Source organism: Bos indicus x Bos taurus, chromosome 7 (assembly GCF_003369695.1).
Source record: "Bos indicus x Bos taurus breed Angus x Brahman F1 hybrid chromosome 7, Bos_hybrid_MaternalHap_v2.0, whole genome shotgun sequence".
NCBI lineage: Eukaryota > Metazoa > Chordata > Mammalia > Artiodactyla > Bovidae > Bos > Bos indicus x Bos taurus.
This window is the reverse complement of record NC_040082.1, coordinates 8,497,195-8,511,147: the sequence shown is the minus strand read 5'-3', so window position 1 is coordinate 8,511,147 and position 13,953 is coordinate 8,497,195. Positions and strand designations below refer to the sequence as shown.

The window sequence follows — 13,953 nt, the reverse complement described above, 5'->3', positions numbered from 1 at the left end:
GTATTTTTTTAATATACTCCTATAACAGAACTAGTTGTAAGTATTTACTCATAGAATTGATACGATTTTTTTTTTTTTTAAGGAAGTCTTCCACCTTTCACAGTTGATCATTTGGTCTGTTAAATATAGTAAAATATATTCGTGAAAACTACTAATAAAAACTTTTTACTTAGATATTTGACTTGTTCTCTCAATCTCTATTATTAAGGTTTGATATACTGTGCAGTAAAGATTAAAACAGAAGTAGTACAACTTGCATCTCATAGAGGATAAACTTTACCTTGTTGAAGCCTTGTCTTGGATATGTAACTTAAAACTAGTGTATATTGCTAGTTATTAAATAATAAATTCTTTGTGTCTTAATAATTTGAAGTCTCTCATGGAAGGAATCGTAACCTAAAGTATGTTTTAATAGTTTTATATGGTTTTTATATGATCTGTTTTAACTTTGTAATGCCAGGATTCCAAAAGCCATGACTTAAAATCATATTATACTAATACATGATGGTTTGAACATAAAACCTAGAAGATCAGAAAATTCCTAGAGCCTAAGCAGGAAATTTATACCTTTTTAACTGTTATCTCCCAAATAAAGTAAATTTGTTTCAGGGGCTCACAACTGTGTAGTTGTCAGAATTTAAAAGATTCATAAGAATAATTGGACATTTCTTCTGGGCTGTGTTTTCAAAGCTTTCTCCTCTTTTTTTTTCTTTTTGGTTTTTTTTTTTTTTTAATTAAAGAAGTTAGAATTTCTGCTAGCATAAAATTTATCAAAGACTTTAAAACTTTTTTACTTTTGTATTTTAATTAAAAATTAATTGAAAAGCTTCTTGAGTTCTTGGCCTCTCTAGTCTCTTAAGCATTATTGTTCTATATTTACTTCATAGAAGAATTTAAATAATCATGTGGCATATGCTGTATATTTTAAGAGTATTCAAGTTACAAATAAGTAGCTTCCTTGTTTTTTGCTTATTTTGAAGTAAAGGGCACTTATAAAATTTGTATTCTAATAAGACTGGAAAACTCAGTCTTAAATGAAATTTTAAAATGTATAATTTATTTTAAATAGCAAACAGTTTGTGGCTTTGATTTGCTACGGGCCAATGGACAGTCCTATGTCTGTGATGTCAATGGCTTCAGTTTTGTGAAAAATTCCATGAAGTATTATGATGATTGTGCAAAAATACTTGGGTAAGGTTTTTTTCCTTTATATTTCTTCCTCTTTACTTTTGTTAGTGCATACTCGGTATTCAGAAACCAAATAATTGTAAACATCAAATGAACAGGGCTTTATAAGCACTCTAGAGTAAAAAATCCGTGTTCATAAAATGACATCCCCAAATCCTGAATTACACTTCAGGTTATGTAAGACAAATTAATTTATGAACAGTGTAAACTTTTAAAGGTATTTAACCTCATAGATGTAGAAACGCTGTATAACAATGATTTACACAGGGATGGTTGATCATTCATCGAAACAGCTGATTTATTAGATTACCTTGTTTCTCAAGTTTTTGTTAGGTAATTATAGTATTTTATGGTACAGAATTTACATTCGTGAAATAAGTAACGAGAATAAAATAGAAGTAATTGGAATTTAGAAATCTTGAATGATTCAACTTTCTACAAGCATATGTTACTCAAAATAATCTCATGAGATTATCAAGTGAGCATAAAAGAAATTATTGTGTACAGAAATGCCATTTTTGTATTCTTTGACTTATTTTCATACATCTTGATTTAGAAGACTTGAAAGACAATTTATGACGTTATTTATTTATTTTATTTTTGGCCGTGCTGGCTCTTCTTTGCTATGTGCAGGCTTTCTCTAGTTAGGGAGGGAGGGGCTCCTCTGTGTGGCTCTGCGCAGGGTTCTCACTGGTGGCTTCTCTTGCTGCAGAGCAGAGACTAGGCACACAGGCTCAGTAGTTGTGGCACACGGGTTTAGCTGTGCTGGGGGGAGCAGTCGACCAGACCAGGGATCAAACCCACGTGGGGTCAGGGAAGTCCTGACAAAGACTGTTTTTAACCATTTCAAAGTATATACGACAAAATACTTATGCCAAAGCCATAAAAAACTTAAAACTTTAAAATATATCTTAATCATTGGAGTCAGCAATTATAGTATATTTCAAAGGTTTGTGAACTTACCCTTAAAGTAAAATTTAGCAGGTCTCAGTTAAATTTTAGCATGAATAAATGCTAAATTTAAGCAAAACAAAAAATGTCCTGTAATTACGTAAAATTTTCATTGTTAACCTTTTTAGCAAACTGTAATAGAAATCTGTTAAAAATGAGCAATGGTATTTAAAATAGCTTTCAGTTCAGTTCAGTCACTCTGTCGTGTCCGACTCTTTGCGACCCCATGAACTGCAGCACGCCAGGCCTCCCTGGCCATCACCAACTCCCGGAGTTCACTGAGACTCACGTCCATCGAGTCAGTGATGCCATCCAGCCATCTCATCCTCTGTCGTCCCCTTCTCCTCCTGCCCCCAATCCCTCCCAGCATCAGAGTCTTTTCCAGTGAGTCAACTCTTCGCATGAGGTGGCCAAAGTACTGGAGTTTCAGCTTTAGCATCATTCCTTCCAAAGAAATCCCAGGGCTGATCTCCTTCAGAATGGACTGGTTGGATCTCCTTGCAGTCCAAGGGACTCTCAAGAGTCTTCTCCAACACCACAATTCAAAAGCATCAATTCTTCGGCGCTCAGCCTTCTTCACAGTCCAACTCTCACATCCATACATGACCACAGGAAAAACCCTAGCCTTGACTAGACGGATCTTTGTTGACAAAGTAATGTCTCTGCTTTTGAATATGCTATCTAGGTTGGTCATAACTTTTCTTCCAAGGAGGAAGCGTCTTTTAATTTCATGGCTGCAGTCACCATCTGCAGTGATTTTGGAACCCAAAAAAATAAAGACTGACACTGTTTCCACTGTTTCCCCATCTATTTCCCATGAAGTGATAGGACCGGATGCCGTGAACTTTGTTTTCTGAATGTTGAGCTTTAAGCCAACTTTTTCACTCTCCACTTTCACTTTCATCAAGAGGCTTTTTAGTTCCTCTTCACTTTCTGCCATAAGGGTGGTGTCATCTGCATATCTGAGGTTATTGATATTTCTCCCAGCAATCTTGATTCCAGCTTGTGTTTCTTCCAGTCCAGCGTTTCTCATGATGTACTCTGCATAGAAGTTAAATAAGCAGGGTGACAATATACAGCCTTGACGAACTCCTTTTCCTATTTGGAACCAGTCTGTTGTTCCATGTCCAGTTCTAACTGTTGCTTCCTGACCTGCATATAGGTTTCTCAAGAGGTAGGTCAGGTGGTCTGGTATTCCCATCTTTTTCAGAATTTTCCACAGTTTATTGTGATCCACACAGTCAAAGGCTTTGGCATAGTCAATAAAGCTGAAATAGATGTTTTTCTGGAACTCTCTTGCTTTTTCCATGATCAGCAGATGTTGCCAATTTGATCTCTGGTTCCTCTGCCCTTTCTAAAACCAGCTGGAACATCAGGAAGTTCATGGTTCACGTATTGCTGAAGCCTGGCTTGGAAAATTTTCAGCATTACTTTACTAGCATGTGAGATGAGTGCAAATGTGCGGTAGTTTGAGCATTCTTTGGCATTGCCTTTCTTTGAGATTGGAATGAAAACTGACCTTTTCCAGTCCTGTGGTCACTGCTGAGTTTTCCACATTTGCTGGCATATTGAGTGCAGCACTTTCACAGCATCATCTTTCAGGATTTGAAATAGCTCAACTGGAATTCCATCACCTCCACTAGCTTTGTTTGTAGTGATGCTTTCTAAGGCCCACTTGACTTCACATTCCAGGATGTCTGGCTCTAGGTCAGTGATCACACCATCGTGATTATCTGGGTCATGAAGATCTTTTTTGTACAGTTCTTCTGTGTATTCTTGCCACCTCTTAATATCTTCTGCTTCTGTTAGGTCCATACCATTTCTGTCCTTTATCGAGCCCATCTTTGCATGAAATGTTCCTTTGGTATCTCTGATTTTCTTGACGAGGTCTCTAGTCTTTCCCATTGTGTTGTTTTCCTCTATTTCTTTGCACTGATCGCTGAGGAAGGCTTTCTTATCTCTTCTTGCTATTCTTTGGAACTCTGCATTCATGTGCTTATATCTTTCCTTTTCTTCTTTGCTTTTCACTTCTCTTCTTTCCACAGCTATTTGTAAGGCCTCCCCAGCCATTTTGAGTTTTTGCATTTCTTTTCCATGGGGATGATCTTGATCCCTGTCTCCTTATAGGTGATCAATAAAAGCTGGTAAGAAATACTCAGTGTCCACAGAGATAATCTTGGATTTTAGAATCTGTGGAAGTAAATAGGCAACTCTAGTGACATGAAAGTGAAAGTCACTCAGTTGCAACCGCATAAACTAGCCTGCCAGGCTCCTCTGTCCATGGAATTCTCCAGGCCAGAATACTGGAGTGGGTAGCTGTTCCCTTCTCCAGGGGGTCTTCCCAGCCCAGGGATCAAACCCTCGTCTCCTACATTGAAAGTGAATTGTTTACCATCTGAGCCACCAAGGAACTTACTTGAATCCAAGGTGATTTATATTTTTAAAAAGGAAATAAGTAAATTCCAAATTCATGATATCCCATTGCTGTGTTCTATATACCAGTTTAGCACTGCTAATCTAATTTTTTTATCAGGATTGATTTTTTTCTTAGTTTACTTTTTATGTACTGTATTCACATAATTACTAGATAGTTTGACTTTAACTTCTATGATTTTCTTATGTCATTAACACCCAGGTTTGTCTTAAAATGAACTAGTTTAAGTTTTCTTTTTTTGTCTTGAAGGAATATTGTAATGCGAGAGCTTGCTCCACAATTTCATATCCCCTGGTCAATACCCTTAGAAGCTGAAGATATCCCGATTGTACCAACTACATCTGGAACTATGTAAGTTTGAGTATTTTCATTCAGAAATTCCTTGTGTTTCCCTGTTGGCCTGTGCTATCACAATAAAGATTACATATATGAATAATATTTAATAATTTACTTTGTATATTTTCATATGATTCACTTTCCAGATGGAAAAATAGATTATAAGCTTTTACATGGGCTATTTAGAATGAAAGAGTTTCCCAGGTGATTCAGTGGTAAAGAATCCTCCTGCCAACGCAAGGCGATGCAGGATCCCTTGAGTTAGATCCCTTGGTCGAGAAGATTCCCTAGAGGAGGAAATGGCAACCCACTCCAGTATACTTGCCAGGAGAATCCCATGGACAGAGGAACCTAGCAGGCGCCGGTCCATAGAGTCACGAAGAATTGCACACGGCCAAGCAACTGAGCACTCACACATGCATTTAGACTAAAGATCTTTTCTGTTGTTAAAATCCCGAAAAATTTTTGGATAATTATAGAACTGTTGAATTGAGCCATAAGAATAAAGGAGGTGCCAGCAGATATATTACTTAAAGGTTCATGGTCAGTGGTTTACAGTTTTGGTGCTCTTAGCATGTAAAGGAAAAATACATAGTTAGATCTTGAAGTAAATTACTTAGACCAGTATTGCCAAAGTGTTTTATAAAATTTCTAGTGAAATTTACTACCTAAAATTCACTTGTTATTCATGTGAGCTAGGAGCTTTATGTTAGCATGTTAAATATTCTGAGGATACCTGATTGGGGCAGAAGAGAGGACAAAAATACTTAATTTTGTTTTTATACCAGTATTTCCAAACTTATTTAATACAAAGTATATTTTCGGTAACTTACTCTAGAGAGTTGTGTTCTGTGTCTCATAATTTGACAAATGGTAGTTTAAACCCTCCTTTGTGGCTCAGCTGGTAAAGAATCCGCCTGCAACGTGGGAGACCTGGATTGGGAAGATCCCCTGGAGAAGGGAAAGGATACCCATTCCAGTATTCTGGCCTGGAGAATTCCATGGGGTCACAAAAAGTCAGATACCACTGAGCGACTTTCACTTCCTTTCATTCTTACTAAGACAGTTTTATCTTCCAGTATTTTAAGTTTGAAATACTTTTCTTCATACATGGGCGAAATAAATATAGCAGCTTTATTTTGTTTGATTTAATGACATCTGTCTGTATAATGATCTACCACACTGGGCAGGTAATTAATGAAGTTAGGGAATTATAGTCCATTTGCTTGTATCCAAAGTTAGTATAGTCATCTCTGAAGAAGAAGCAAGCTTGATATTACTCCCCCTCCAGCATCTTAAATTCTTTTTAGGATTGACTTCATAAAATTAAAGCTAGTTGTTACAAGCGCTGTTCTTAATGGGAACGATCTTGAAGTGGTAAAAGATAGTTCCAAATAAACAATTAGATGTGTTAATCTTAGTTATATAACAAATCTTTGTTAGAAAATTGAGAATGTTGTTTCTTTTTTAACTTAAGGATGGAACTTAGATGTGTCATAGCCGTCATTCGTCATGGGGATCGAACACCAAAGCAAAAAATGAAAATGGAAGTGAGGCATCAAAAGTATGTTTAAAGAGGAATAATTTAATTCACAGGATGTGATAATTCAAGATTTCTGATGGTTTCTTATCTATTTTGATTAATACATCATGAGGAAAGACTGCCACTATTTCTTGACCAGTAATATTTAAACCACTGGAAAAAATAAAATTGAAACAAAATCCATCTTAAATTGTGTGTATCAGTATCAGAAAATTACTGTAGCAATATCCATAAATGGTCATCATCCTGACTTAGCTTTTATTTAGTGTTGTAAAGATGAAAATTAATAAAATGGAAGTTTATTACTTTATTCAGTTAATCTAGTGATTATTAGCTTAATATGGTTTAAGAAAATACGAAGTTTTATCAGTCAAGTAAAAGAGTAATACTGTAGAGTGAAAGTGAGCACACACATGTGAAGTCCATAGACCCCAAGTCCATTATCTGTCACTAATTATTATCTTAGTCCCTTATCTATCATTTATTATAGTTACTTGTTTTATAGAGATAATATTATTGCAAATGCCTAACAGTATTCTGTCTCGTTTATAAGATTCTTTGATCTCTTTGAAAAGTGTGATGGATATAAATCTGGGAAATTAAAACTCAAAAAACCGAAACAATTACAGGCAAGTGCAGTTGATTTCTTGTTGGGTTTTAAACTACTAATGGCAAAATTACATAAAAATTCAGTTCTTTATTCCTTTTACAGGAAGTGCTGGATATTGCACGACAACTTCTTATGGAACTGGGACAAAATAATGATTCTGAAATTGAAGAAAACAAATCAAAACTTGAACAACTTAAGACTGTGTTAGAGATGTAAGTATCCTTTTGAAACCCTTAATTTTGATAACTATAGTGCTCTTTTTTTTAAAATATGTGTGACTTTTCATGTTAATTTCCTTCACAGTTCGATATATTTTGCTTTTTCTCACTGTAAATCAGGTGAAATTAGTGAAAGTCTAATAAGTTTTTATTTTTACCAGTGAGAAAAGAGATCGTTACATTGAAGGTTCTGTTTTATAATGGTGTTAATTTTGATGAGACCATCAAAAGAGAACATCACATTTGGATTGTTGGTGAAGTACTACATAGGATGAAGGCCACATTCTTAGGTTAACCATAGACTCAGTGCTGTTTAAATGAAAAATAACTTCACATTATGTGTTAATCAGGTGAAATTGGTGCCACCAATATGCCTCTTACAAGATTTATTTCTTTGACCACTCAAAATAAAAAAAAAGAAATCATTATTTTCATTTTTAAAGACAAGGTAGAGTTTAGTTTTTCTTTAGGAGGTTGTATTGCGTGCTTATTAAATATTGTCTGTTGTATTTGCCATTTTATTTTTCAGGTATGGCCATTTTTCTGGAATAAATCGTAAGGTCCAGTTAACCTATCTCCCTCATGGTTGTCCTAAGACATCTAGTGAAGAAGAGGGTATGTCACTATTAATGCTTATTAGTTTTTAATTATATGTAGGAACTTGCTACTCATTGTTGATTACCTTTTTAATCTACTGTCAAATAGTTTAGGGGTTGGCATGCTGAATAGAGGAAAAATAATGTATAGCTTTGGTTAACTATGTCTTCTATCCTTAAAAAGTCTTTTACCTTTTCTCCTTTAGGTAAAGGATACCTTTTATTATTTTAAAAACTGCTTAAGAGTGCTCTTTTATTCTTTAGAGAGCTTATTTCTTTATAACTAATCATTACTTAATGGGTCCCTAACCCATACAGGGTAAAAAGGAAGAAAACTCAAGAAGTAGGAAAAGAATATTTGAAAAAATACACCATCACCATGTTTCTAAAGCAGATATTTTTTTCCACTCAATAAATCAGAATAAGCATTTTAAATGAGTCTAAGAGCAGTGAGCATAAAAATCCATAAGTTTATTTACTTTTCAAAAGAAAAATGGTCAAGGGTTGGGGAGCCATTTTATGGAGAAATAGAAATGCCCAGTGTAATAATAATCAGTCTTGCCCTGTCACACTGGCAGAATGTTTTCTTGTTTTATTCTTTTTTCAAATGGTAATAAGGAATGCTGATGAAAATGCAGTGTGACAGAATTTTATCCACTGGTAGGACTGTAAATTGACAATAATTCTTTGAAAAGTAATTTGGCAGTACATACCAAAAACTTCATAAGACTTCCCTGGTGATCCAGTGGTTAAGCCTCCACACTTCCACTGTAGGTGGCGTGGATTCCATCCCTCGTCAGTGACCTGAGATCCTGCACGTTGCGTGGTGCAGCTGGAGGGTGGGGTGCAGGGGAAACTTCAAAAATTTTTTACATACTTTGACCTTAAGTATACCTAGGAGAATCTATCCCAATGGGATAGTCAGATCTTGAGGGAAAGATCTTCTATAGGGATAATTACAGTGGCCCACTATTTATAGGAGCAAAACTTGAAGTAAAGATTAAATGCAAGCAGAAATTTGACTATGTTGATCTTTATTCTGAAAGTTCATATATTGCTCTCTTGTCATACCACATGATTAGTAACAATGCAGATTAATTTTCTATATTTTGATGTTTATATCAAAAGCATTCCATAACGATAATTAAAAAGTCAATTAATTGCCTTTATTATAAGTGAATGTTGGCTTGCATGGTGAAGCACATACAATTACTGACTAGCCCCAGGGTAAAGGATGCTTTTCTATCACTTTTAGTGAATCATTAAATTCCTTAGTGTTTATTGTGGTACTTTTAAAATGACCTTTGTTTCTGGAACCCAACACAGATGTTAGGACATAATAAAGAGTAGGTCAAAATTCAGAATAGAAACTCGGACGTCCTCTGTGTCTGAGAAAATACTTTGTTCTGGAACATGCAGATTCCACAACTCCAAATTTAAAAAGCTGTTCTTGGCTATATTTTATTGTATATCTCACTCGTAAATGTAAATTATAATAAATATTAAGCTCTGTTGTCTTGTATTTCCTTAAAAGTTATACAAATCACTGGTTACTAATCATAAAAATGTATATATCTTCTTCCCTTCAGATAAAATTACCTTTCATGTGGCAGCACTGCAAAGACAAGCTCTGAACTTGTCATCAGGGAGCTCTTAACCTAGCATATCTAGTATAACTAAAAACATGCAGCAAATACTGTTGGCTCTCATACCATTTTCAGAGCAGGGAAGGGAGACGTTTCCTTTCAGAAAACTGGGAAAGAGCCTTCTTTCTAGAGTATGGAAGAGATCTTGAAATTTTAGTAAGATTTTAATAAGTGAAACGAGTGCTATTCCTAGTAGAAGCAACAGCCTACAAAGGATAGATATGTTTAAGGAACAAAGTAATCTACATAAGGCCCGCATTCCACTGCAGAAGAGACAAAAAGAAAAAAAGTAATCATGAAATATATCTGTTTAAAAGAAGAAAACTTGACATTTGCTTTATCCATTCACATGTGTCTTAGACAGCCGACGAGAAGAGCCATCCTTGCTTCTGGTTCTAAAGTGGGGAGGAGAACTAACCCCTGCAGGCAGGGTCCAAGCCGAAGAACTCGGAAGAGCTTTCAGGTGTATGTATCCTGGAGGTCAAGGTAAATTTTGGCGTTTGTTTACTTCAGTTAAATTCATACATCATTTTTCCAGATCCTCCTTTTGAGATGTTATTAAGTATAGAAATACAGTGAGATAAAAATATAGCTTAAGTGATTTGAGGATTTATTTTCAGGAGATTATGCAGGATTTCCTGGTTGTGGTTTACTTAGATTACATAGTACCTACCGACATGACCTTAAAATATACGCCTCTGATGAAGGACGAGTTCAGATGACTGCAGCTGCTTTTGCAAAGGTATAAATAAATGTTTTTAGAATTATTAAAATTTCATCTGATATAGCATTTTAAAAGATTTTTACTGAGGTAATATTCTAAATTCGAGACTTCAGACTAAAACCCTGAAATGACCATGACAATTTGTATTAATAAAGCTTGTTATAAAGTAAGCGTATGCCCTGTGAAATTCTGCATGTAACAAAATAAAAATTAAGATGCTTTCTATTTTGCATTCTAATTCTTAAATCTCTTTTGGCTTTTATTTAATGTGTTTAGGGTCTGTTAGCTCTAGAAGGAGAACTTACACCCATTCTTGTTCAGATGGTGAAAAGTGCAAACATGAATGGCCTTTTGGATAGTGATAGTGATTCTTTGAGCAGTTGTCAGCAACGTGTAAAGGCAAGACTTCATGAAATACTTCAGAGAGACAGAGATTTTACTGCAGAAGATTATGAAAAGGTGGGTCTTAGCAAATTCCTACACTGTCAAATATGCACACGAGAAAATGCATAAAACATAAACTCAGAGCTTGTATTACAAATGCAAAAGGACATATAATCCCTATACAGGGGGACAGAATGTTGGAAGAACTCTAGCCTCTGTGTGCCTCTTCCCAGTTGTAGTTCCTTCTTATCTGCTAGAAATAACCAGTATCCTAGCTCTTTATAGTCATATCCAGAATGCTTATTCAGATGAGTACACGTTTGTAGCTCCCGTAGTCTTGGTTTGTATTTTTTAAGCTTCCTGTAATGGGATTTTTTTTTAATGTCTGACGTCTTTTTCTCAATATTATGTTTGTGAAATTCATCCATATTTTTGAGAATTTCCATAGTTGATTAATTTTCATTTCTATGTAGTATTGTTTTCAGAGGTTGGCTAACTTTTCTGTGAAAGGCCAGATAGTAAATATTTTTATACCTTGCTGATCACATATAGTTACTTGTTGCATTATTCTTTACTTTTTTTTAAACTACCTTTTAAAAATTGTAAAAACCATTTCTTAGCTCATAGGCTATTACAGGTTATGTTTGGCCTACAGGCCATAGTTTGTTGATCTGTATTCTATTTTATGAATATGCTCCAATTTATTATTTTTTATTTTTTTATTTTATTTTATTTTATTTTTTATGCTCCAATTTATATATGCTTTACAATATTGTTACAGTTTGCGGCTGTTACAGGTAATGCTGCCATGAATATTCATATATACCTCCTCATGTAGATGAGCATGTTTCTCTTGGTGTATTATATTCTAGGAGGACAAGTGCTGCACCCCGCAGTCTACTTACATTTCAGTATCAGTATATGATGTCAGACAGTTTTCCAGAGTCACTAAGCAATTTATACCTCCACCAGAAGGCCATGAAAATTGTCATTGCCCTACATAGTCTCTAGTCTCAGTATTTTTGGACTATTCAATTTTGACTTTCTGAAGGTGGATGTATGGTAGTACCTTACTTTGGTTTTAATATTCACTGACCATTTAGGTACCTTCTTTCATGAAGCCTACTCCTCAATTCGTCCTTTTTTACTACTAGTTGCCTGTGTTTTGCTTAATGAATAATAGAATTTCTTTGTATATTTTGGATATGAGCGCTTTGTTATGCATATTCTAAGTTCTACCATCTACACTGAGCCTTAATGATTTCCTTTGATAAAGTTCAGTTCAGTCCAGTTGCTCAGTCATGTCTGACTCATTACAACCCCATGAACCCCAGCACACCAGGCCTCCCTGTCCATCACCAACTCCCGGAGTTCACTCAAACCCATGTCCATCGAGTCAGTGATGCCATCCAGCCATCTCATCCTCTGTCGTCCCCTTCTCCTCCTGCCCCGAATCCCTCCCAGCATCAGGGTCTTTTACAATGAGTCAACTCTTTGTTGAGTCAACTATTGGAGTTTCAGCTTTAGCATCAGTCCTTCCAATGAACAGTCAGGACTGATCTCCTTTAGGACGGACTGGTTGGATGTCCTTGCAGTCCAAGGGACTCTCAAGAGTCTTCTCCAACACCACAGTTCAAAAGCATCAATTCTTCGGCGCTCAGCTTTCTTCACGGTCCATCTCTCACATCCATACATGACCACTGGAAAAACCATAGCCTTGACTAGACAGACCTTTGTTGGCAAAGTAATATCTCTGCTTTTCAATATACTATCTAGGTTGGTCATAACTTTCCTTCCAAGGAGTAAGCGTCTTTTAATTTCATGGCTGCAATCACCATCGGCAGTGATTTTGGAGCCCAGAAAAATAAGGTCAGCCACTGTTTCCACTGTTTCCCCATCTGTTTGCCATGAAGTGATGGGACCAGATATCATAATCTTAATATTCTGAATGTTGAGCATTAAGCCAACTTTTTCACTCTCCTCTTTCACTCTCATCAAGAGGCTTTTTAGTTCCTCTTCACTTTCTGCCAAAAGGGTGATGTCATCTGCATATCTGAGGTTATTGATATTTCTCCCAGCAATCTTGATTCCAGCTTGTGCTCATCCAGCCCAGCGTTTCTCATGATGTACTCTGCATATAAGTTAAACAAGCAGGGTGACAATATACAGCCTTGACATACTCCTTTTCCTATCTGGAACCACTCTGTTGTTCCATGTCCAGTTCTAACTGTTGCTTCCTGACCTGCATATAGGTTTCTCAAGATGCAGGTCAGGTGTTCTGGTATTCCCATCTCTTTCAGAATTTTCCACAGTTTATTGTGATCCACACAGTCAAAGGCTTTGGCATAGTCAATAAAGCAGAAATAGATGTTTTTCTGGAACTCTCTTGCTTTTTCCATGATCCACCAGATGTTGACACTTTGATCTCTGGTTCCTCTGCCTTTTCTAAAACCAGCTTGAACATCTGGAAGTTCACGGTTCATGTATTGCTGAAGCCTGGCTTGGAAAATTTTCAGCATTACTTTACTAGCATGTGAGATGAGTGTAAATGTGCGGTAGTTTGAGCAGTCTTTGGCATTGCCTTTCTTTGGGATTGGAATGAAAACTGACCTTTTCCAGTCCTGTGGTCACTGCTGAGTTTTCCACATTTGCTGGCATATTGAGTGCAGCACTTTCACAGCATCATCTTTCAGGATTTGAAATAGCTCAACTGGAATTCCATCACCTCCACTAGCTTTGTTTGTAGTGATGCTTTCTAAGGCCCACTTGACTTCACAGTCTAGGATGTCTGGCTGTAGGTGAGTGATCAAACCATCGTGATTATCTGGGTTGTGAAGATCTTTTTTGTACAGTTCTTCTGTGTATTCTTGCCATCTCTTTTAATATCTTCTGCTTCTGTTAGGTCCATACCATTTCTGTCTTTTGTCGAACCCATCTTTGCATGAAATATTCCCTTGGTATCTAATTTTCTTGATGAGGTCTTTAGTATTTCCCATTCTGTTGTTTTCCTCTATTTCTTTGCATTGATCACTGAGGAAGGCTTTCTTATCTCTCCTTGCTATTCTTTGGAACTCTGCATTCAGATGCTTATATCTTTCCCTTTCTCCTTTGCTTTTCATTTCTCTTCTTTTCACAGCTATTTGTAAGGCCTCCTCAGACAGCCATTTTGCTTTTTTTGCATTTCTTTTCCATGGGGATGGTCTTGATCCCTGTCTCCGTCCATAGTTCATCAGGCACTCTGTCTATCAGATCTAGTCCCTGAAATCTATTTCTCACTTCCACTGTATAATCATAAAGGATTTGATTTAGGTCATCCCTGAATG

The 13,953-nt window shown here is 36.1% G+C and overlaps 1 protein-coding gene across 17 annotated transcripts in view; it reads left to right on the top strand.

Moving 5' to 3' along the window:
• PPIP5K2 (diphosphoinositol pentakisphosphate kinase 2) overlaps positions 1-13,953 on the top strand; it is an 83,111-nt gene that overhangs the window by 23,264 nt on the left and 45,894 nt on the right. For 13 of the 17 annotated variants that reach the window (XM_027545498.1, XM_027545507.1, XM_027545503.1 and 10 more), the window contains 9 exons: positions 1,070-1,191; positions 4,823-4,924; positions 6,387-6,473; positions 7,006-7,081; positions 7,165-7,274; positions 7,810-7,895; positions 9,883-10,008; positions 10,143-10,264; positions 10,523-10,705. In XM_027545498.1, coding sequence (XP_027401299.1) covers positions 1,070-1,191; positions 4,823-4,924; positions 6,387-6,473; positions 7,006-7,081; positions 7,165-7,274; positions 7,810-7,895; positions 9,883-10,008; positions 10,143-10,264; positions 10,523-10,705 — 1,014 coding nt within the window. The remainder of the gene's footprint in view (positions 1-1,069; positions 1,192-4,822; positions 4,925-6,386; positions 6,474-7,005; positions 7,082-7,164; positions 7,275-7,809; positions 7,896-9,882; positions 10,009-10,142; positions 10,265-10,522; positions 10,706-13,953) is intronic. The other 4 variants (XM_027545505.1, XM_027545500.1, XM_027545495.1 and 1 more) reach the window with 1 other exon arrangement.